General features: G+C 39.0%; 1 protein-coding gene across 1 annotated transcript; it reads right to left on the reverse strand.

Moving 5' to 3' along the window:
* On the reverse strand, positions 1 to 25,584 carry WDHD1 (WD repeat and HMG-box DNA binding protein 1). Its single transcript, XM_085063784.1, has 26 exons — positions 25,510 to 25,584; positions 24,433 to 24,544; positions 23,900 to 23,924; positions 22,712 to 22,772; positions 20,639 to 20,750; positions 20,063 to 20,113; positions 18,848 to 18,943; positions 17,339 to 17,431; positions 16,316 to 16,422; positions 15,203 to 15,338; positions 14,855 to 15,044; positions 14,504 to 14,694; positions 13,707 to 13,891; positions 12,402 to 12,643; positions 11,764 to 11,901; positions 10,669 to 10,825; positions 8,869 to 8,983; positions 7,413 to 7,544; positions 6,709 to 6,926; positions 4,968 to 5,116; positions 4,250 to 4,309; positions 3,385 to 3,428; positions 3,089 to 3,247; positions 2,569 to 2,708; positions 1,477 to 1,612; positions 1 to 895 (listed from the first exon to the last, which is right to left on the reverse strand). The coding sequence occupies exons 1-26, from the start codon at positions 25,575 to 25,577 to the stop codon at positions 695 to 697; spliced, it is 3,318 nt and encodes a 1,105-aa protein (XP_084919910.1). The 5' UTR covers positions 25,578 to 25,584; the 3' UTR covers positions 1 to 694.
* Positions 25,585 to 25,753: the final 169 nt, after the last annotated feature.

The raw sequence follows: 25,753 nt of genomic DNA on the forward strand, positions 1-25,753 counted from the left end.
TTAAACAAAGAAACAGCCACATTTTATTTAAAGAAACCAACATTCAAAACAGTACAAGTTCTGAGCACTTTCTGGACCCTCCTGAGGTATGGATTGGGAAAGCACATTGGCACAGTCTGGAATGGCTTGGCTTTGCACACCTGACCTTCCTAACTCAACTTCTGCTCTGGTTTTTTATCCCTCCCCATATCAGGCTCTACCACTGCCACAGATGTTGAAAATGCAGCTTAACATGTTAACCTTTCTTTAACGTGTTAACCTTTCTTCCCCTCACACCCATTTCCTAGAGTGTCTTACTCTCAAGGCAGTAGGGATGGTAGGGAAGCCATTATTTTGCCTCTCTAAAACCACAGGGCAGAGTTTGGATGTAGTTCACCCTCCCCAGAAGGATTAACCTGCATTTAGCACCCAATTTCACCAGTATCAAGGCCCACAGGGTGCACCACAGCCTCACAGCACTGCCTGGGACTGTGCTGCCAGGGAACAGCCCATGAGCAGTAAATTGTAAAAGACTGTGAGAGGGGATTCAGCATTTCCCTCAAGAACTGATAAAAATACACTTTCTAAAAGACTATTTGGAGCCAGGCACTCTTTTTGCCAGTGCTCTTGAAGCATGGCAGCCAATTCCTCAGCACAGAGGAGTTTCTTCCACGAATGCTTTCAGAACACAGACACTGAGAAGGCACCACTTCATTTAGCTCTGCTTGAAGGCAAAAGCTGACAATCTGTTGTTTGTGGATTGATCTAAAGGCTTGGATTTTTTGGATGCATTTGTGTCCTCAGATTTCTGCTCCTGGTCCTTTTTCACTTCATCTCCCTCAGCTGTGGGACGCTTTCGCTTTTTGTCTTCTGCTGAGTCATTGACTCTTCCTCCTCTTGCTTTCTCAGTCCACACCTTTGAAGGAGAACAGAAAACTACAAATTACGCCACAAAACTCACCACTTTGTTTTATACACCTTATTACTTTGATTTTAAGGTACTGAAATAGTTCCTGAGAAGAACTAATAAGGATTAAGTAAGGAACTATTTCCTTGCTTTCCTTTCTTCTAAAAATATTCTCCTTCAAAATTGGACTTGGTTTGAAACTGTGTAAGAAATTGAAGCTCTTAATTGTCTTTCTGGAGAAATGAGAAACCCAAAATGCCCAACAAGTCAAATTAGAACAAATCTAAGCCCCAGTGAATTAAGCCTGGCTATGGGACTTCAAACTTGTTCCTTTCTCTTTTGTTATTTGTTCATTGATTACGTTCCTCTCACAAGCCTCACTTTGGAAAAGCTGCTTTCTGATATTGCTTATTATTCTGTTTATATGTTCATAAATTATATGTCATACATCATGGCACAATTCAAAACTGAAATCCATAAAAATGGACAAGAGTGGAATTTAAAGAAAAAATTCCTACCTGAAAATAGCCCAAGGGTTCACTGGAGGGACAAAAATATCAAACCCACAGAATTAGAGAATATTTTCTTACCATCCTTTCCTCTGATGTCAGCATTCTAAATCGACTCATGCCTTCTTTTATTACTTCTGCTTCGTTCAGATCAGGATTATCTGCCAAAATGTTTGCTCTGTTCTCTTCTAGCCACATCTGGAAACCTGTCTTTGGCCTAAAGCAAGCACACAAAAATTATTTGGTTAAGAAGATTACAGGAAAGCCACATCCTCCCAAAGCAACATTTCTGAACAGCACCTAACTGGATTTTTTTGTTCTCAGAAGACCTCTCAAGGCAGCAACCTCCTCTCACCCATTGCAGGATGCTCAGAACATGCTGACAAAGCAAGACTAAGTCAAGCATTTTTATTAAAACTGTGATATATATGGAGATTAACATTCCACTTTTAGAATGACAAAGCATAATGGTTCTCTTCCCTTCTGACAGGGTCCCATCAACTTAAAAATAGAGCACATTCATTAGCACATCTCAGCTCATCCTTCTCACAGCTCTCCATGCCACTTGTTGTAGAACATCTTCTGGAAAGGTTAATGAAAAGAATGCCAATCCAAATGAGTAATAATTACCTTCATCTTCCTCAGTTAAATGAAGCCTAAATGAAACATGGTTGTAATAATGCAGGTTTTATGAGGACTGGGATTGTTAGGAAATACATCTGCTCCCCAGGAACAAGACAGATTAGAGCCCTAGCTAGGAAGAGATGTGCTCCTCAGGTGATTGAAGTTTTTATTGAGCTTCTCTTTAAAAAAAAACCACCAAAATAAAACCTTTTCACATAGGACCCTTAGCTTTCAGACTTGGAGATTTTCTAGAGCTGTTTAAACTTTCAGCATTTCCTACACTTGGTTTCATTTATTAAAGGTCATTACCAGTAGTAATCAAGGCAAAAACCATTGCTTAGAGCCCCAAAATGATATTTTGAATTGCTCACTAATTATTTACTCCCACATTTCTGAAGTGGGTTCACAAATGTGACAACTTGTGAGCTAAGCTTTAATCTTCATGTTATATTTCTTTGGCCAGTCCAACATCTTCAGAAATAAAACAGGTTTTGGTCTTGCATTTCTATCAAAATTGGAATATGGCATTGAGGTGCAAGTATCACTCACCTTCTATTTTCTGTGTTTTCCTGTGCAGTGACTTTAGCTTCTTGGGACTCATTTCCTGCTTTTTCTTCTCTTTCTTCCACTATTTTTTCACTGGGATTAGTTGTAGGTGTGCGAGGCTGGAAGAAGGAGGCTGCTAAAGCCTACAGAAATTGAGAATAAGAAAGAGAAAGGTAAAACCACCTCATTCTCAGACAACATGTACCACATAGCCTAACAAACCCCAAGCCTTTCCTGAAGACATAATAACCACTTGCATTAATAGAACATCTAATCCATCCAATTTCAGCACAGATGTTTACTCTATTTAAAATAAAAACTCAAGATGCAGTACATAAAGTAATTTTTACAATTGATTTTTTTCCTGCTGTTTCATGTGCTTTCATAGTTGTTGCACTATGCTTAAATGAATTTTGCCATCTAAGCTGCTTTACTCACAGGCTTTCATACTCGATAAAAGCTGGTAAAATTCAATTTTTGTTCTTTCCTCCTGAAACAATGTAAGGAAGACTACAAACATTACCTGCTTGGTCTTGGGTTTGGGAGTCAGAGGCTTTATAACTGGAGGGTTCTGCTTGTTCACAGCTCGGCTGCCAGACGAAGATGTTTTCTTTGAGTATTTGCTCATAGTGTCTAAAACATTTGCTGAGGGCATCACTGGGTCCTTTTTGCTGGATGACACCTAGAAAAAAAATAAATAGATGTTTTATTTATTTGCTGTCATGTTCCCCTTCAAGGTAGCTGTTATATTGGAAACTTCAGACAGAATCTGTTGTGGTTTTCTGAGCATCACAATCAAACCAGCTGCAAAATTCTTACCTTAAATGGATTCACTCGTCCTCGGCTGCTGGATCCAACCAGAACTGTTTCAGAGGAAAGACAAAAGAATGTAAAAATGTGTGCACTCACACATGTATCTAAATCTTTGAAGCAATGTGCACATTTGAGACGAGCAGAAAGACACTTTAATAACCCTGTGAAGGTTATGCTGTACGTGCTCAGCTATTCTTAGTTATCAGAAATGCCACACAGGACTCACAGCTTAAAATACAAACCCAGAGGAAGACCCAGTACTTCCTCCACTCCCAAATCCGTTTCCACTCCTATTATTCTTGCTCAAGGGTTGGCAGGCTGCTGGAGGTCACATTCTGCCCCTGCCTGCCCATACTCACAGTTCTACATCAGGATTACTCACTCTGCCTTGCAAGTGATAAATGGGCCTGTGATTAGTGAAACAAATCCATTGATCACTGTTCTCATTTCTCCCTTGTCCCAAAGAATGCCTTCATGGCATAGCCAGGCAGGCACTGATTCAGCATTTTTGGCACAGCTAAGGCAATCAGAACAGTGTTATGGAACATCATTAGGTAATGAAGACAGGAACAGGGAACCTCTTAAAAATGTCAGAACAACAATCAGTGCAACCAGGCCAGGTTGGACAGGGCTTGGAGCAACCTAGTCTAGTGGAAGATGTCCCTGCCCATGGCAGGGGTTGGAATGAGATGAGCTTTAAGCTCTCTTCCAATCCAAGCCATCCCATGATTCTGTGAATTTCCCATTTGACAACACTGTTATGCACTAAATTTAAGTAGTAATGGGAGAACAGAGGATAAAAACAGGAGCAGATGTTGTGAAGAATGACAAAGGGGTCGTCATTTTATCCTGGAATAAATAATTTACTCACCAGACTTCGGAGCAGTCACCTCTGCTGAAGTGACACCTTTGGAGAAAGGATTTGGCTCTTCTGAAAAGAAAAGGGGTACATACTGAAGTGCAATAAAATGTCATAGGATAACTTCTTAAAAACCCAAAAAACAATGAACAGACAAATAATTAAGGATGGGGCTTGGAGCAACCTGGTCTAGCGAAAGGTGTCCTTGCCCAATGCAGTAGGGCTGGAATTGGATGATCTTTAAAATCCCTTTCCAACTCAAACCACTCTGTGATTCCATGATTACAGCGAAATTACCTTTATCTTAAAGCATTACTTTTCATTTTCAGACAGTACAAAAACTTTTACAAAACCACCTGTCACTTCTACCTAGATTTAGAATTGTACATTTATTTCTTAAACCTTAAGCTTATTCCTTAAATTGTGCCCAGCAAACTACCCATCCATCAATTCAACCCCTGCAAGACTGGAGCTGAAAGAAAAGTAACTGATTAGAAGGTGACCCAGTCCTTTAGGAATAAAATCAGAAAACAGGAAAAAGTCCCCCAGGAGCCCTGCAATGGTTAGTGAGTACAATGCACACCCAGCTGTGACACAGCAGCACACTGAACTTGTTTCTCTGCAGTGCCTGCAGGCACAGGCTGGAATATGGACCCTCTTCATTCCTTATTAAGTCTGCAAAAGTTATCCAGATAACTTCCGGTCTATTCAGAAAATATATTTTTCTTACTCTGTTTTTGCACTTCTGGGATTTCTTCTGCTTCCTCACAGGCATCACTTTCTTCAGCATCTTCAGCATCTTCAGCATCTTCCACTTCTTGGTCCTGCTGAACATTCCTGGCTGGCAGACGACTCCACTCCGTGGCAGAGCTGCTGTAACTGAAAGGAAGGAATTCAGCAGAAGGAAGTGGTCACCAAATTCAGAAGGAAAACTCAAACAACTGATAGCAAGCTTACTTAATTTAGGCAATAAGAACAATAACATTTGGCATTTATGTGCCAGATTAATTATATTATTAATTATTATTAATTATACCTTGATTAAACTGTGATGATTAAATTAAAGGTTCATTCACCACTTCATAACTGTATTGCCAGAACACTTTGCAACACATAAAAATGCAAATGTTAAAGATCTTCTGTAAGCTCTATTTAAACACATATACCTCCAGTATCACCAGATCACTTTTCTGCATCCACGAATATACATTGTATCATTAATATAATCTATATTTATATGAACATATAATTATATTAATATAATGTACACATATATTCATGTACGTGAATATACAGGTAGCAACGTGGATATATAATTTCACACTCAAAGCATCACATTTTAACACTTGATCTGATTATTCTCTAAATTCCCAGTACAGTAGGAGGTACAAGTCTTGCATTTTCCTCCTAAAATTTGCCAATTACCAAAATCTGTATAACATACATAAACAAAAGGTTCATTTCTTTCAACCAAAACAGTCAGTATTAGATTACTCTGGCACTAAGAACAATACAGTGTTTGTGATGGATTTTAACCCTCAGAGTGACTGAAGTTGCAGACAAGGGATTACAGCTTCCACACATGTTCCAGAACAAGCCAGAGCATTCAGAAATGAGTTTTGACTGTGCAATTTCACACAGAAGAATAAGGGAAAATACTGCAGAAAAATTCAGCAACTTATCACTTCCTTTTGCTTAAAAAAGTCCCAAACTTCATACATAAAATTGCTACAGGAAGACATTGCTTCCAACAACATGATCTAAATGAATATAAGTATATAATATTATTATAAATTTAAATATGTTAAAAAACAACCCCACAACCATTTAAAAGCAAAACCACCAAAACACACACACACACCCCTTTTGCCTCATCATGTTTTACAAAGCAAATGCAGGTAGGAGAGGAAAGGTTGATAGCACAGATACAGAGAAAAATAATACAAAGCCAACCTGTAGTATGTTCCATAGCTTTGAAGAGCTGGCATTAGTTAGGAGGGAATAAGACTAAACAAGATAAACTGAGATGGGGTGTTGAAAAAAGGGAAGGAGTAGAGGAAGATAGGATTTTAAGACAGGCCTAGAATGAATCAAGATTGAGAGACTGCAACAAAGAGGAAAAATAAAATAGGTGGGAGTTAAATAACCAAAGGTAGGGAAAGGTGGGAAGAAAAAATTTGAGTCAGAGCAACTCAGTATTGAGCCTGCTTTGGCTCTGAAGCTGTTGGACACAGGCAGACAGGAAGCAAGGAGTGGAGATATTTCCTTCTGTGTTGGTATCCTGGGACAAACAAGTCCTCACAAGATATCAAAAGGATGTACCATTTTACAAGTATAATTTACACGCAAAACAACACAAACTGTCACTTCACAACAAATGTACTGCAAACCGTGGGCCAGAAAAGTGCATCACAACATTAACAGAGCAGTAAAAACCATCCCAGCTTCTCAGCCATGGAAATTCCCATTACCCAGAGCTCGAGTGCTTTCGGAAATCCTCTTCCTCCTCTTCATCCCCCTGTGCTTCTGCCAGCTCTGAGGCTTTCTCCACAGCCATCTCGCTGAGGCGCTGGGCGAGGTTGAGCCGGCGGGAGCGAGAGGCGTATTTGATGGCCAAATTCACCACGCTCTGGGTCATGAGGTCAGCGAGCTCCACACAGCGGAACTCACGCTCCAGTTTGCAGGAAAGCTGCAAGAGAAGAGGCCTGGGGAGTCAAATGTTTCAGTTTCACAGCTCCATCGAGATTCCTGCAGGAGGATGTCATGGTCTTGGTGGAGTGAATGAATAAAGACAAGCCACCAATGATCATGAGCTACATAGCAAAGGAAAAGCTTTTTATTTCCTTCTTCCCCCACCCTTCATACTGATCAACAAAAACAAGATTAACTGCAGCCCACCTTTTACCATAGTCTGCACTGGCTGGATCACATCAATCCCTACCCAGACTCTTAATAAGAGGAATCACATCAACATGTACATCAAATGCCATCTACAAATAAATTACAGAAGCATAAAATGGTTTGGGTTGGAAGGAACCTTAATGCTCATCTCATTCCAACCCTCTGCCATGGGCAGAGACACCTTCCACTGTCCCAGGTTGCTCCAAGCCCCATCCAACCTGGCCTTTAGCACCTGCAGTCTCAGGGATTCTTTCTATTATGTATATGTACTTACAGCAAACAGCTTCATTAGAAGTTCCTGCTGTTCTTTCACTGCCTGATTTTTAGCATTTTCATCAAATTCATAGCCATTTTTGGATAAGTAATCCATGTGGTTGTGAAATATGACAGAACGCCAGTACTGCTCCTGAAAAAGGGAGAAGGATGTGTGTTGGAACTCAGAGGGGAAAAAACATAATTTCTAACAATTCACAGTGCATTTTATCAACTTATTCTTAAATGTTCCTTTTGTCTGACAATGAGGATGAGGGGTAGACAATTCTCCTTAAAGTCAATGCCTACCAAGGAAAAGATAGATAACAAACACACACAACCTGATCCAAGCAGTTGCCATGTATGTTGAATTCCATTTACACGACAGGCTTGCAGAAGGATTCACCCATATCCTATGTTCACCCATATCCTATCAGTATAGACAATTCTAGAACAAGTTAATTATTTTATCTGCTGTCCCAAAGCAAACTGGAAGTATTCCAGAATAACTCATTAAACTTAGACATTTAACTGTGAGACACATAAACATTAAATACAATGCAAGTATGGCTATTAGACCAGGCTAGCCCTGTTTAAAATAATTATAAACTTATTCAAAACCAGTATGTTTTCAGATTTACTGGAATAACTTTTCTTAACCTACACATATTCCCTCAAGTCAAATTAACAGTTACTGCCATTCTCCTCCCATTATTTTGGGTGGAGGGAGGAATGGAAGAAATACTCTGTCAGATAAAGAACACAAAGACTTAACCAAATGAAGGAGAATTCATTAAAAACGACAGTATGTTTACTATTGAAGCTTTTTATCTACAGTTCTATCAAAGCGAATAAATTTCAAATAGCATTAAACTGTTCAAAGGCTGAGGTTAGAATTTGATGTTCATTTCTCATTTGTGCAGTACAACTGAGCATCGCAAATTTGAAATACTTAAACCAACAAAAATTGAAGAATACAGATACTTTTCCAGAAGTTGTCCACAGGCACATCTTGCTTCAACCAGCCTCTAAATAAGCCAAGCCAAGCCAGAAAACCTGTGTTTTCAGTGATTATATGAATTTGAATACTTAGTACATCTTCCAAAAATTTTACTATGCCTAAAATATTAAAACCCAAGCATTTTCAAGAGCATCTTGACAGGGATCCCAAAATCTGGTATCACTACCCACTAAAAAAATGAGAGTGAGGAAGACTTCACTGGTCAGAAATAGATTATGTATAAACACAACTCTGCATCAGCTCTGCCAGTTTTATTTTGTATTCTTCTAGAAACAGTTGTGAACTAAACCAGAAAAGCTACACAAAACACTAAACCCAAATAGCCCCCTTGGCCACGTGTTTTACTCAGAGTTTGCACTATCCTCTTTCACAGCAGAGGTGATTAATAGCAGTCTTGTATTATCCCTGCTACAGGGACACCTGAGACTCCCAGCTGTGACTCCACACCATTCCATACCTCCATCTGCCCCTTCTCTGTTGTCACTTGACAGTAAGGGAGTTTAAAAGACAGAATTGCTACGGCAGGTCGTGGCAGGGTGGGAGGGAACCGAGCTCCTTTACAAGGAATGCACCTGTGGCAGGAAACAAAACAAACCACAGTCACCAGATGTTCCACATCTAAACCATGTGTCCTAAGCAGCAAGATACTTTAAGAGGATTTGTCCTTAGAAAGTAGTAATTAAGCGACTGGCTTAAATACAGCGATGTGTAAGATTGCATGATAAAGTTATTTTTACATGGCAAGCAAAAAAAGACTTCAAAATCAGCAAGGCATAGGATGCTCTTGTTCACAGTAGAAACTCCAAATGTGGCATGTAGCACACACTGATCTTAATCTCACATAATGTTTGACTTAACAGCTATTACAAAGAATAAATGCAACATATTAAAATCAAAAACCACTGAACAACTGAAGGCATAGACTCGTTGTTGCATCATATTTAAAGGAGTAATTTCTGGTAACAAGCACTTAAGCAAACCATTGAGTGGACAAGAGCTGTATTTCCTGCAGCACCAATGCAACATTGACAAAAACATCTGGGTTTCTGAGCTGCTGTTTCAGAGCAGCTTTTGACAAAAAAGAACAGGAAGCATCAGTGTTCTGGCTATCTCTTAATTAAGGCATGTGGTGTTTCTACAACAACCCTCCCCCTCCTTATCTTCATTATGCTGCTGGCTTTGAGGAAAATGTTCTCTGCAATTCAGAGAGCAGCATTCTCTTTCTTGGAGCAGAAGGAAAAACTCAGGATGAGAGACTCACAGTTGACCATCTTATCACTGGGATGTGTCCTGCACATTTTTGGTGAATTTTCAGGAGGCAAACATAATGATTTGGAGGGAGAAACAGGCAGGGAAATGACATTTAACAGAGATAGCAAATTATTTCCCTTATTCCAAAAAAAGCAGAGGATTATGAAGGATGTCATATAAGTTTAAACAAAATGCAGTCTCCCACCAAACTCTACAATTGTCCATGACTAGTAAAGTAAGAGAATCTAAATTTCAGTAAAGTATCTGAGCTGATGGATTCTGCTCTGGTAGGAAAAGGACAGAGACCACTGAATAAAAAGGGCTACAAATAAAACTTAGCAACAAAATGTCCAGCATGCATGTCACACTAAAAAGAAACAGTAACTTAGACACACCAGTATCACATTTTATAGAGAAATGGTTAACTTTCAGCTAAATATTCGAGCAATTTAACATCCAAAATGTTTCTTCAAATCTACAGTTAAAATATTAATATAATAACAGACAGCTCTGATTTATCTATGTCTAATGATGTAGATTAATTATAGGATTGGATTCTTTTTAAAGGCACAAAAAGGGAAAACATAGGGGAGGGAAAAGCTACCAAGAACCCCAAAACCTTGGAAAAAAAAGAAAAAACAACAAAACCATCAAAAGCAGAAGCAGATTTCTAACAGCCACCATAACTTCAGGAAGTTTCTGTAGCAACATGCAGTTTTATAAATGTGTCAATAAAGTGCACACACACCTCTCAGCCAAGGCAAAGAGCCATAATTAATTGGTTACAAATTATAAAACTCTAATGAGTTACTCAAAATCAGTTTAACAATGAATCCTCCAGACAGAATTATCTTTGGGAAGTTACCATTTGCTGTGCATATTTCCCAGCCACTTGTTTCAGCACAAGCTGAAGTTTGCAGTTTCTCCCAGTAAAAAGGGATTGAAAATGGATCCTCTGGGATTGAGTACCAAGACAAACAAAGCCTTTCCTGATGAATTATCTGACCTGAGCTGCTGGGGGTTTTCATGGACGCCAACGACCCAATAATGATCATATTTCCCTTTGCAATGCTCTCTGGTGTTGCACACTGGAACCCAAGTGTTCCCAAGTCCTCTGTTCAGCATCCGCACGATTCCCTCGGAATCCACGTAACAAGGAGTACCTGTTTGTTACAAATTAAAACAGTTTCCTCTGACAAGCTACTAATTATAACCCAGCAAGATGGAAGTGGGTACAGCCGGGAAATGATGGTTTTCATCATTTACAGACAGGACATCCTCTCTCAAACACAACACAAATTGGTTGGGAAAAGGCAGTTTCCTTGGAAAGATGCGCCACCTTCTGTCAGCCAACACCACTGCTGCTCAACTGACAAACTCAAAATTAAAGCATTTTATGGAGAAATCGAATTTATACTGCTTGGGCAGATTCCCAAAGGAAATCAGCTATTATACCATTACTTTTTATATTTATTATAAAAGGTCCTCCCAAGCTACCAACTTTTGGGGGTCAGGGAGCTCTCATGACGTACTGCAGAGTTTATTTCTTTTGGCTGAGCAGGAGAACCAATCAGGAGAACAAGTTCTGATAATGTTTGAGTGGGAAAATATTAAAGATCTCTGACAAATATATTGGAAGAATAGAAAAATAGAACTTGGTTTAGCGTTGAGGAGATTGAAAGGAAAAAGTCCAGGTCCGAAGATCAACATTATTAAAAGGGCATTAATTATCCAAATTGTTCCATAAAATAACAGGATGGTTTGAATTGGAAGGGACATTAGAGATCACCTTGTTCCAACCCCTGCCACAGGCAGGGACACCTTCCACTATCCCAGGCTGCTCCAAGCCCTGTCAAACCCGGCCTTGGACACTTCCAGGGATCCAGGGGCAGCCACAGCTTCTCTGGGAAACTGTGCCAGGGCCTCACCACCCTCACAGATAAGAATTCCTTCCCAATATCCCACCTAGCCCTCTGTCAGTTTGAAGCCATTCCCTCTTGTCCTGTCACTCCATCCCTTGTCCAAAGTCCCTCTCCAGCTTTCCTGTAATCCCCCAACAGTGTCAATATTTCTCAATACCTCTCATGCAGATGTTTCATACCTTCTCCAGAGAATCCAACCCACACCAAATAGGATTTCCTTGTAAGAGAAAGAGGGTCTCCATGCAAGATTTGTTTTTTCTTTCTTCCTAGTTCCATCAGCTGTACTCCAAGGCACTGGTCCCCATCAAACCCAGTACCTAGGAAGAAGTTTTCAGTGACTGTGTTAGAAAACAGAAGAATTGCCTTGGCTAAATTAGTTTTGAATCAACACTTAATGCTAATGCAGGGCTATCCATGAATACCACTGTCAGCCACACAACTATTTGTCATTTTGGACACACAAGATGTGCATAACAACAACTTCCTTAATTTCCTGTAGTAATTCCTTCTGGCACATCTGAAACCCAGGTTTAATCTATTAATTTCACTGCTGCAAAGCTCTCCCCTTCCCCACAGTTTAATCTCAGCATCCCAATATCAAACATAGGCTCTGCTGTCAGAAGTCACAGATCTGTGGGTTGTGATGGATGTGCTTGCAAAAGCATCATCCAGAAGAGGAAAAGGAAGAAACATCACAAAGAAAAGAAGAAAACACTCTCTGGTGATTACAAACAAATTAATTACTGTGTGAAGCCAGTGAGAGACGAGGATTGAAAACAACCCCAGCTCCAAAAGAAGATAAAAGGGAGAAAATTACCTCTGTGATAAACAATCATCAGCTGCTCTCCATGTCCTGCCATGGACACCACTGGGCCTGGGAGACTGAAGATCTCTTTCTGAACTCCCCCAACTGTGAACACACGGACCAGCAGGGCACTGGTGGCACAGGCAGCCCAGCCCTGACCCAGACAGATGGCCTCAATCTCTTCATCCTTTGGCATATCCACAGTCCACTCCTTGTTGGCATCCCAGGAGCCAAAATGGATGCAGTGGAGCTTGCTAAGGCACAGACAAAGAGCCAACAGATATCTCAATGTGAACTAAATTAAATACAGTATCCAAAACCACACTAGTATATTACATTTTTATCAGAGATCTGTGATGGGATGACAAATTTCAAGTGGTCATTTGCAAAGGTGTTGCTCTTATTATTAGGAACTGAAGAGCCAGCTTGACCTCCAGCACTGCAGATTTTGAGTCTCTAAAACCTGAAGTAAAGGTCTGAGGGCAGATTTTTTAGATGAAAGCAGATAAATGTCCTCCTTCACATCTTGAATATCAGTCCTTATTAGAAATCTGTCATATTATGCTGTCTTTCAAAGGGAAAAAATATTAGAAACTTCAGCTCTTCATAATTGAAAGCTGCCTATGACCAATCCACAAACATTGTGCCTTTTGAGAGATTACCCATTCCCACTGAGAAAAACACTGACACTTTCAAAGTCAGACAACCAATATATAACAAATAATGTTTTTAAAGGATGCTTTTCAACTTACCACAAGGCTGTATCTGTGAAAATAAGAAGAAAGCGTTTTCTTCAAGAAATATCCACAGAAACCAACAATAAAATATTGTTGCAATTGTTCTTAAATGCAAGAACAGAGTTTAGCTGGCCCAGCTGCTTAAATCTTTCTGTGGTTTTCATAAACTTGTGTTTTTTGCACTTGTAATTCTTATGGGTATCACCAAACATCTCCTTAGCAACAGTGTGAAAAGAAATAACTGAATCCTTATGATTGATCTTTGATCTGAGCAGACTGAAAAACTATTGTTCATGTTTACAATTCCCTTTGAGCCTGCAATGTATGAAGTTTCCAGTATATATATATTTGAAAAAGGAATCGAAAAGAAATCCTCACGAAACAAATTATATTTTTCAATACTCTTGAAATCTTCAAGTAGGTGGAAGCTAAAATCCTCCTCGAAATTGGTCCCATAAATAAAAAGCATGATCAAAAGCCAAAAAGCTCGAAATTGATAAAAGCTGAAAATAAAAGCCAATATATTTGAAACAAGTTAAAAGTAGCTCCCTGTGACAGGTTTTGCCGAGCAATGACTTACCTTGCAAGTTCCTCTGTACTCTCACAGGCCAGCAGAATGGCTTCAGTGGAGAGGTCAGCCATGGTGTGGCCCAGGGAGTTTGGGAGGTGAGTGGCATGATGCACAGAGGTGTCATGGAATTCAATATCGATGGCGTTGTCCTGCTCGTCGTTGTAGCAGCGAATGATTCCAACGGAATTCCACACCTGCCAAAAGGAACAACACACACCCAAAAATACCCATCAAATCAAAAGCCTTAAACTCATCAAATCTACTGCCCTAAGCCAGCCTGCTGTAACTATTTTAGCTGAAACAAGAGTGGGTGGGAGGCTGGAGGAGGACTGAAGACCTGTGTAATCAGGACCAGTGGTTCCTAAAACAGCTGAATTAGGCAGAAGGTAGTTTTACCCTCACTGCTCAACCATCTTCTTACAAAATCAAGTGTGAAGAACTTGCAGATTGAAAGAAATAGTGAATGATTAACATACAAGGCTTAGCAGCACAAAAATACCCACAATTCTGACTAAAAAAGGATTTTTAAATGGATTTGGTAGAACTCAGCACAGGTACAAACTGTATAGCTTGATTTTGTCTGAAAGCCAAGTATTTATTTCTAAAGCTACTGAAATGTAAACCAAAACATTATGGAGTCCTTGCATGAAAATAAAGCTACTTTCCATTATTTAGCTTCACACGCTGAAGTATTTAAAAAAAAAACCAAACAATCAACAATCTTGGCTTATATAAAAACACAACACGAACTGGACAATATTAAATATAAAAGAAGCATCTAAATCTAAATTAGCACAAAGATTTACCATGAATCGATGCATGAGATGCACAGGAGTGGAGCCAGACTGGAAGGGCTTTTGCCTGGGGGTTGGCATTGGCCCATCATAGAAAGGTTGTTGTGTAGATGATGGTGGCAAAGCTGAAAAGCCACCAATCTGATCATCACCATCATCCTCCTTGTCAAGAAGATTGGAACTAGCTTTTATCAACCCAATATCTAGAAGTTAAAAAAAAAATCCATCTTACACACAGTATTATGACAGACTATAGGTTTAAAAATTTTTAAACAGTCAAATTTCTCTGGAAAAATAAAGCAGAATATATGTGAGTAGAGGATGCTCAGGAAAACAGCTCTGGCAAATAAGTTCATTGTGTACCTAGTGAGTTATCATCGTCATCAATTACTGCCCGTCTCACATGGCCTGAGGGTTGCACAATGTCATCTGCATCATCCTCATTATCTCCAGTTTTTGGGGAAGAAGGTGGTTCAATTGTGTCCCCATTTAAATAATCATCATCATCACCATCAAACAGATCATTGTAGTCCTTGGCTGCTGCACTGGCAACCTAAAACCAGATTAGCAATTAGCACAAAACTCCTTTAGGACATGGAATTCAAGAAATTAATACACAAGAGGGAACTTGCAACACACAAAACAGAATGTTCAATATAACTTATAACCTAAATAATTATATTAATTCAGGAAATCATTGGTACTGAGCACCTTGTCATTTGGCTTCTCTATGTCACCAATATTTTCCAACAGCCCCAGATTTCCTTCAGTGTCTGTGTAAGCAATTTGCTTATATTTAGGGTGCCATGCCAGCCCACAAATTGAGTATTTTTTCTCATGCTTCATCCTAAAAAGGATAGGAAAATAATGCATTTTTAGTAAGCTTCTCAGGGCAGAACCCTCCCCACCAAGAATTATTGGAAAAAGTGGTAATATTTACTGGTACAAGAAAGTGATATTACACATATTAGGATAATTAATAGGTGACCTTCAGAGTAAACAGCTGCTATAAAAAAATAGAGCAAGTCTTCCTTTTCTATGAAGAAAATAATTTAAAGTTTAAAAAGCAATCAGACTCATATTCTTAAAACAGCCTCCTGATATACATATAGAAGATAAATTCCCCAGCACTCATTTATTCCAGAACCATCCAGTTATAGGAAGAACATTATTTGTTTCTCTTGCACTAAACTGATAAGTTAATCCTCTATCTTTTCCACCCTTTATCCTCACAAAAAAATCATTCCATTAATTATTTACATAATCTGTCTATAATTCTTAACATAGACATTACAGTTACAATCAGGTTTCTTATCCAAAATATTCAGATAATTCTCTTCTGTTCTACCACTCTTAATATTTTTTTTAATTGGGGGGATAGTTAGGGTTTTTTAAGAGCTTTAACAAACCAAAGTGCAATTTGCCAGTCTGTCCTTTTTTGCCTACAGGTGAGGATGACTGACTGACTTATCTATATTTCCCTCCCTCGAGGAAACATGTTACTGACAATAATCTTGGGGTTTGGGATGTGAGGAAAATTTCTTGCCATCAAAGCTCTCCTTTAATCAACAATCAGATTCAAAAGTAGTAACAGATACTCACAGAAGGACAGATTCTGGAATTCGAACAAAATCCACATTCAAGTCCCTTTCTTAAGCTGCCTGACAGGTTAAACCACAAAACCCTGTAAATCTTACTTACTCTTTTTTAAAGAGGCAGAGTTCTACATTTGCACAAAACACTTTTACAGAAAAGACAACAAAATTCTATTCCAAGAAAAAAAATATTAACTTGGGGATGGATTTATGGAACAACACTGAATACCTCTCTATGCACTGCTGGGTTTCCACATTCCACACCACTATATTCCCATCCACACTTCCAGCTGCCAGGAACTGCCCACAAGGAGACCAAACCACAACATTCAGGGGCTGAGGAAAGAATAAAACAAATAACAATCAAAAGTGACCAATGCATGCACAGCATTACTGTTCTGGAGCTTAAAACAGACAGATATTCTGGAATAAAAAAAATTAATAATAATCATCTTTAGCAAACCATATCCAGCCTCCTGTATATGGGCTGGGGGTAGGTAGGTCTTTTTCTTTAAAAACTATTATAAAAATGGTTGCTTTAAAAAGGCATTCTTTAAAGATAGCACACCTATTTTTGTTTCAGAATATCCATCTTCTGTCATTAAACACTGCCATGAGGTCAAACAAAACCCAATTCTACACATGCAGACAGAAGCAGAGTGTATTTTGCAAACTCAGCACTAAATGTTGCTTTATTTATTTTGAACTTAATACAGTTCCATAAATTAAAATCCAAGGCTGTGTGTTCTGCATCTTAATAACTCTAGAAGGTGGTTCTCTTCAACCCAAATATTTCCAAGCACATAGTGAGGCCAAAAGAAAGAAGGTGGCACAGTCAGGTCTACTAAATTTCAGCTCAATAAAATATAAAGTGAACAACTCCCATCTCTGTTCTGTGTGCAAATAATACTCCTGGCATTTTCTGTAAAAAGCTCTGTATTTAGAGCAATTTGTGAAAACAGATGTTCTTCAGCTGCAGTGGGTGAGTCACCAGGAGACTTTAGAGACCTGGTGGGTTACTATAAATGAAAGAGGGGAATCAGAGCCACATCAAGGTGTTTGACATCATTCAGTATCTCTGCCCTGTTTTCCAACAGAAAGTAACAGGATCAGAAATTAAACAGAAAATGTGAACAATCATTACCAGGAAAAAGGGGTCAGGGAAGGGAGAGATACTGTGCAGAAGACAATTGCTAGAAGAATAACATTTAAATTACAGAGTATTTAACAAGCCCATGGTTTCTGCACCTACCTGTGTGATGGAGGCATCTGACAGACTGAATTTACTATCCCAGGTTTCTCTTCTGAACAGTTCAACAACTTTATCCACAGGAACTGCCAGCAGCTGCTCAAAGGAAAAATATTACACAATTTAGAACAAGTTACCTGTCAAATAGAACCCTCAAACAGCACAGCTCCTTCATTCAGAACCCTTACAGATGTGACTGCCTCAGTACTCAACAGCTCTCTAACATCCCAGCCATGCCAACTGAGAGAGGAAGCTGAAGTAATTTAAATTACAAGGTTCTGTAATGCTTTCCACATGCAACAGAGCAAAACATGCATGTTTTTATTGTAATCTTCATTTCCTTCTGGCAGAAAACTGCACCATAAGGTTAGAAGTTCTTATTCATCAAACATCTGACACACATACACATATAGTTGTCAATGCTCTGAGCACAAGGCTTAGATTACTCTTTACCCTCCCTCCCCAAACTCCTTTTGATCAGGCTACAATTTCTCAATAAATCTGATTTGAATAGCTGATTCCTAAAACAATTCATTTCATCTTTGATAAAACTACAAAAATGTTACTGGCTGTTTACTTCTTTAGGATTTATTTTTTTTAGGATTCAAACAATTTCCTTTGTAAGAGAAGCAAGACAACTGCTTACATTTCAAATGCATGAGTGTGTGAAGAATTAGCCTAAAAGTTGAAAGTGTTTGTTTTTTATGCAATATGGATGTTGAAACCATTTGTACTGAGGGTGACACTCACTCTTCCATGGAAAATTGATACATAACACTGTCATAGCAGCCAAGGATTTTGAAGAATCATGGAATCACTTAGATTGGAAAAGACTCCTAAGGTCATCAAGTCCAACCACTAACCTGACAGTGTCATCTTCACCACTAACCCAAGTCCCCAAGTGCCACATCCATTGGGCTTTTATACCCCTCCAGGCATGGGGACTCCACTACTGCCCCAGGCAGCCTCTGCCAGGTCTCACAACCCTTCTGGTGAAGAAATTTTTCCTAATATCCAACCTAAACCTCCCCTGATGCAACTTGAGGCCATTTCCTCTTGTCCTGCTGCTTGTGACCTGGGAGAAGACACCAATCCCCACCTGACTACACCCTCCTGCAACTTTGATCTTCAGGTGAAAAAAAAAGGGAGCAACTTACTGAGGAAATATTTACAGAGTAGGGCAAAATTTACTTAAAGCAGGGAAGGACAGAAGTCCTTTGATGCTCTGTTGTGAGCAATTTGATTATTTCCCTCGTGTACAATGTTCCTTCCTATTCAGCACAACAAGAGTGTTTAGTGCTGGTTTAGGTTGACAGCTGGACTCCTGCCAAACACAGTCTGGAGCTTAAACAAGGAACCATTTCCAGCTTTTCATGTTTCCTAAAAGGGAACTTCACCCCAAATATTTTCCTTACTCCCAGGAGGTGCAATTTGGGTTTGCCCAGATTGAATTCTCCTGTTGGACTCGGAGGCAAAAGAAAGATTAAGATGTGACAAAACAATGTCACTTACCTTCCCAGTGCCAGGTTGCCAGGCAAGCCTGCAGATTGATTTAGCATTTATCACATCATTACATTTCTGCAGCAGCAGCCAGCTTTTGGTGCATGTCTGAAAACAAAATTTAAAAAATAAGCTTTCCAGCTCAGCAAAAATCTACTGTTTAGTATAAATTCTTAAAGGAAAAGGCTGGGGGAAAAAAAAAAGCAAAAAAATAGATCTAAACTGAAATAATCCCTTTCATCAAAATACAGTAGTACATACTGCCTTAAAAATACTTTGTCAATGTAGCCCTGAAACTCTTTTAATGACAATGAAACTACTTGTAACAGAAATAAGATCAGCGAACATGTATTTTTAATCAAGTGCAGAACAAACGAGCTCATCTATTTTTAGGTTATAGAGAAATGTGGCCAAAAAGCATTTTTCAAACCCAGATCAACTGCAGCAAGGTGACACACAGCAGCCTGAATATGGTCCCAGCAGTGTAAGGAATGCATGGCTGTAATCTCAGATCCCAGCACAGATTCATGCATCAAACTGCCCCAGTCCTGGAACACTCTCAGTGTAATTTCCCCAGAAGGTACCCAGTGTCAGTCTGGAACATGAGATTTCACACTACAGCTATGCTTGTGTCTTAAAAAGGTAGCAATCCACAAGTGAGGGGGGTATATTTTCAACTGTACTTACAGAAATAATTCCTCAGGGATTCTTATTCCAGTCAAAGGCTTTTAGCAAAACTAATGTCATATCCATATGCAGAATTGCTTTATTAATGCCTTCACCTGAAATCCTCTTTTCAAGTTCCTTAGAGTTCCAAGAGCAGAGCCAAAATGTGTTTATTACAATTAATAAATTGTTTACCACAATCAAAATTCCTTAGACCTGAAAGCAACGAGCTGAAATTCTGAAATGAGGACTCTGATGTCAGTTGCTATCCTTATTTTGTCCTTGGCACTTACAGTGTTGGCCAATTAGGAAAGATGAACGGAAGGAATCAGAGATTTCACAGACAGGAAGAACAAAACACAGCTACCCTGGCAACATTTTATAATCAGGTTTTGGAATTTCTCCCAGTAGCAGATAGAAGTATTCTGTGAAGCGTTGCTAGATTTCATCCCCAAAAGGAAAATCATGTTGCAGGAAGGTTATTTCAGTCCAGCTCTTCTTGCTGTCTGTGAAATCCTGGATTTCTTAGGAAACACTTGACATGGGAAGGGCAGCTTTTACCTGATCTGCAATGTTCCAGACTCTGACAGAACCGTCACAGCTCGCCGATGCCTCGGGAAGAGAACGGAGTAAACAAATTAATAATTAAAGACAGAGAGAAATTAATGCTACAAAATGGAAAAATCCCTATATGCTACAGACATATGATGGCGGTTTTAAGAAGAAATCCTCCCTGTTTAAATCACTTAAAGACTTAAAATTTGCCAATGCTGTCATCTTGATAATTGTACTCCAAGCTGCTCTAATTATAAACCCTCATACTTCAAGTGAGCTATTTATTTGCAAAACAGGCTCAGAATTAATATTAAATTTCTTTAGCGAGGCATCTTTTCTCCTCTAAATTAGATTTGAGAAGAATATAGACAGTAACTGAGTAGTAAAGCAAAGACTGAGTACTCCTAGGAGGCAATAAGTTGGGACACACTCCATCACCAGCAAGGTCAGCTGAAATTAAGTTGTCTCATCTGCCCAGCCACTGGTTGGTTTTTTTTGTAAAAATTACATTTTTAACTTTTTTTTCCACCCAGGGAAAATAAGATTCAAAGCAGAAAGCAGATAAGAAAGGGTTTTTTTTACCAGGTAAACATCCTTGGGGTCAAAAGAGAGGCTTAAAACAGGAGCATCGTGTCCTCGGAATGTTTTCTGCTGGCTGCTGTCAGTCACCTCCACAACTTTGATCATAAAGTCACTGCAGATCACAATGACATCAAATTATTAACATTGATTTTAACAATGACAAACTGTGTTTTTATGGCAATAAAAATCGGGCATTAAATATCTTTTGGGGAAGTTACAGCTCTCAACACCATATGATGTAATGGAAAATGAGGGTCTTGTGGCTTGTTACAATAGGAATAAGGCCAGATTATTTTAATCAGAATATTATTTTTGTTCATGTCAAAATACATAAAATATGGTTGTTTTTTGAAAAAGATATATGTACACACAGGCCACGAATGTGTTTAATATAATATTCTACATGACTTATTAAAAATGTCTGCTCAGATACCAGAGAGCTGATGACTTAAGAACTATCTGCTGAGTGGGACTAATATTCACTACTGTAATTATTTAGTCACGTGGCTTTAAAAAAAAAAAAAGCAATTGCAAGTAGTTTATTTTGTGTGACATTTTAACAAGATTTTAAAGACTATTTAGTGTATCAGATACAATAAGAGAATTTCTACAACTTCACTCCTTCTTCCAAAATTACAGCCATTGGTGCAGTTTAACTCAAAATATCAATCCTAACTCCTAAGACAAAGAGCTCCTGTGACAAAATTCCAGTACCACTCCCTCTCAAACCTCATTGCAACACCCTCAGAGAGAAATTTCATGTTAGGACCTAATTCTATAGGGATGACCATTACTTTTAACTGTTTTCATATAGTTCATGTGAACTTTGGCAGCCAGCTGGATGTTAAATTTATATAAAACTGAAGTTTGCAGACCCCATGTAAAAATGGAGAAATCTGTGACAAATAAAAGCATTTTTTCTTAGCTGCACTCCTTCACTTCATGGCTTCTCCTTCATTACCTTACAGAAGATCTCACTGAGGGGTGGCCTGACAGTCTTGTGAGCTCTTTTTCCTAAAAATGTGGGAGCCTCAGCCAGGCTGCAGGAGTACTGGGGCTTTAGAAAAATTTTAGAAACAGCAAGGAATTTGCTGTCTGCCTAATCTCTCTAATCAAAGTCAGATCCTGGGGCAGAACTGTTCCCCTCAGAAACAAGCACTGGCAAAGGGCCCAAAGCCATGATCCCTGTCAGATTTGGAGATTACAGTGGGTACTGCCCAGCCTCCCAGTTTTGGTGCAGCTGCTGCCAGAGTTCACAGTCCAGCATGTTCATCCAAAATGCTTTTCTGGTTCAATTCACACTGAGAGGAGTCAGGAAGCAGATCTCTGCCATCTCCCCAGTGGAGCACAAATTCCACAAGAGAAGCAAGCAGACAGCCTGAATTAGCTGTGACTGCCCAAAGAGTTCACCAAATCCAATTAAGAATCACCTGAGCCTTAAATACCTGAAAAATCCCACCAAAACCCCATTGCCTGCCAGCTATTCTGCCTTCTCTGTTAAAGCACTAGAGTATATTCTGTAAAAGCACACGTGCTGCCCTAAGAAAAGAACTAAACTGCATATTAAATTCCCCTCAGGCAAGTCTTGAAAGTGTCATCTGTTATCATTTGACAGATCAGTGATGCTTATGCCAGAGAATGACTCAAAGCTCTCACACAAATCAGAACCAATCTAACTTTTACATGTGCACATTCATCTGCAGCTCCATGATCCTGAGCAGTCAGGACATCATCCTCAGCTCCCAGTGACAAAACCCCCTATGAGAGGAGACATCCATAAGGGTGAACACTTGTGCATCAGACTGAGAGCTGAAAACACTCAAATACCATAAAGAAATTATTTCACAACACCAGAGTTCTATATAAAACTACTTGGTGGATCAAGTATCTCCCAGAGCATCATTTCCTAAGCTTCTTTTCATTCCTATCTTCCCCTCCATCCCCTTGAAGGCATTTTCCAACATTTTAAAGCCCTCAGAGGTTTGTGGGTTCATGACCTCGTTGGTAAAAATCAGCCTGTGAGGGATTTGCCAGATTCTGTGCTTTTACAGAATATTACCTTACCCACATTACCTGGATCCAGCAGCAACTCTGGTGCCATCCCTGCTGAAGGTGACATGGTTGGAATTCTCAGCTAAATACCACCAGGGAAAGATGAGAAGTATATGAACTATAGCTCAGTTCTTTGCAGAAAACAGAAGGCAGATGTTTAGTAAAAATTAATCCAGATTTTAAAAACTGCAAAACAAAGGAAATAATTATCCCATACTTGGAAAATAATATATCTTTAAGTGACAATAGTACTCCTCAGTTGTATACAGCAGTAAAACTTTAAAATAAAGAAATGCCTTATTTCCTTTTTTACGGTATTTTGTGGGGGAAGGCAGTACTGTGGTTGGGGTTTTTTGTTAAGCTGTCTAAAATTATAGTAAAAATCTTGAAGGTAAAGAAAGCAGCAGTTAGCAGTAAATAACCTAAAAAAAATTAAAGAGATTAGATTTATTACCTAAATTACATTAACGTCTCAGAACAGTCCCTGATGACATTTCATTAATGAAGAGTAATTTCTGAAAAAAGGTTTCCTGACATTTAGTCTCTCACTGTTTAAAAATAAAAAAATCCTCAAAACTAGAAGCACTTTTTTCAATTTTTCCCTCTAGTATTAAAACCAGGATTTTTCTTCATCCATTCTTTAATAGTTTCAGCAATTTCTGGCTCTGCCACTGATTTGCTGTGAGAACCCACTCAAGTCACCTCATTTGGTTTTTGAAAGGACAAGTAATGTGATGAAAATCAACAGCAAAACACTCTAAAAATCAATGATGAAAATAGATTGTACAGGTATTGAGGAACAGACACATGAGGGATATTAAAAGGGACATAGGAAAGGGGATTCATTTAAAGCAGTAGTTTTAAATAGGGTTTCAAATTATAATTGTTATAATGCAATACAAATTTGTTAATACTCAAGTTATTTCTTCTTTCATACTCCTCTCCAAAAATCACAAGTAGTTGAAAAACAATTTTAAAATTTCCCTTTATCACTTCCAAATTAAACACACAATATTTGTAGGACTGATGGAGGCTTCTGGAAGTCTTGTCTTCTAAAATTGCCGCAAAGGCAATATTTTAGACCCACTATTATTACTGTAACATAGCAAGAATTGGACATGAAGGAAATAATGTGACAATTCTCACGCTAAATACATGAACATGCATAGTAAAAAGAATAAGTTTCTATTATATAAATCCTCTTCTCACTTTGGTGACATAGGGTCAGAGACATCTTTAGCCCAAACAACAATTTTGAGAGCGAAACAACATCAACCAATTATTAAAAAAAAAAAGTTACTAAACCATTAGACACTTTGTGAAAGCAAGTTTTGATTAAAACAGATTATAATTCCTTGGACCTTAACACAGGCCTACATAAAACAACCTCTTGGCTTTCTTCCTAATACTTGATGATCACATCCTCTGCTGGGAAACTTCTACTAACTCACATGGTGAGAAAACACTGAAACAGGCTAAAAAGTTCACTGCATGATTAACTTAATCTGCTGGGTTTGTTTCTCAGAAAGGAGATCAAAGTCAGAAATTAATATAACTGAACGTGAAGGAAGAGGTGGGGGGGGAATACATTACAAAAGTTTAGGATAAGGAATAATTCCTCTATGACTGTGTATGGGGTACAGTGAGTTGTGAGAGGTAATTCTTGTTCAATGTTACCCACAGAAGCAGCATCCCTGAGCTGGAAAATCCCCAGCTGTGAGGAGCTGTGTTAACAGCCATACCTTCAGAGCACATGAGTAAGCCTTTTCTCCCACATTAATGGACTTTGGGTCATCGTCATCCAGGTTTTCCCAAATCCTAACATCTCCATCACTGCCACAGGTTACAATGCAGCTGTGGAAAGACACAGGATTTGTTAACATCCAGGAATCTGCATCCTTTTTTGAAGTATTTGGTTGTAATGCCAAACGAGGCTTTTTGTGGTTTCAAGGGATTGTTACTCGATCATCTTTTATGAACAGTCTTTGTGCCAAGGCTAAAGAGCTAAAGAAAGGAATAAAATAATATGGACTTTAACCATACTCAGTACATAAGGTGTATCCCTTGAGTTCAGTTTGAGAGAGCTTGGGTTTTTTTCAGTTTACCTTTTAATCTATAAAAAGGTTACACTAAATAGATAGTTTATATTTATACATTCAAGAACTAGCACAAGATTAAAAGATAGCAATCCCAACATTGCATTCCTTCAACTATATTTTTAATTTCTTAGTGCATACATAAACATATTTACTCCCACACTACACTGATTTCTGCTAAAATCTATGAAGTCACTCTCATAAAATGTGTATATAGAGCTTTTATATATATACATATAATACTTACTCTCTCTCTATATATATACATAGGGATATATATATATGATTACATTTCAGTTATAAATCAATCATTTCTAAACTCAGAGCACCTAAATATGTAACACAGCCAGTTCTCAACACAGGCATAACCCAAAGGACTTCCTGGACCACGCCAGGCCATAAATCCATCCCAGTATCTCACACAGCAGTGATTGATATAGAAATTTATAGAACAATTAAGACAGCAAAAGCCCTCTAAGACTGTCAAGTTCAACTGTTCCCCCAGCCCTGCCAAGGCCACCACCAACCATGTTCCCAAGTGCCACACCCACAGGGCTTCTAAAACCCTGTGGGGATGGGGACTCCACCACTGCCCTGGGCAGTCTGTGCCAATGACTGACCACTCTTTCAGTGAAAAAAATTTTCCTAATACCAAACTCCTGGGAAAGCGTCAGACAGGAACAAGTCCACCCCTCCCTCAGTCTCTAGGAGCAGAGCTGTTACCTGCCAGTGTCATCGAAGCAGACATCAGTGTGTCCCTCGGTGTGGCCATATCGCATTGGCTTCTGCATCTTCACTCCCACCTGTTTATGGAAGGGGAAAAGGAGGGGAAATAGCATCGATTAAAAAGAAACGCATCACAAAAAGCATGCTGGGACACCCACCCGTTCAACCACCTGTGGGGATGGGGACACAGGGATGGGAGCACTGCTGGGATGGGAGCATAGGGATGGGGACATGGGGACAC

Source organism: Lichenostomus cassidix, chromosome 5 (assembly GCF_008360975.1).
Source record: "Lichenostomus cassidix isolate B80296 chromosome 5, HeHo_3.0, whole genome shotgun sequence".
Lineage (NCBI taxonomy): Eukaryota > Metazoa > Chordata > Aves > Passeriformes > Meliphagidae > Lichenostomus > Lichenostomus cassidix.

What these genes read in the sequence shown, in the direction of transcription:
- WDHD1 (XM_085063784.1), bottom strand. Translation starts at nt 25,577, where the DNA reads ATGCAGAAGCCAATGCGATATGGCCACACCGAGGGACACACTGATGTC. An exon ending in AGAGTTGCTGCTGGATCCAG is followed by an intron (nt 20,751 to 22,711) that starts GTAATGTGGGTA and finishes TGTGATCTGCAG; the next exon opens with TGACTTTATGATCAAAGTTG. An exon ending in GAAAACACAGAAAATAGAAG is followed by an intron (nt 1,613 to 2,568) that starts GTGAGTGATACT and finishes TGCTTGCTTTAG; the next exon opens with GCCAAAGACAGGTTTCCAGA.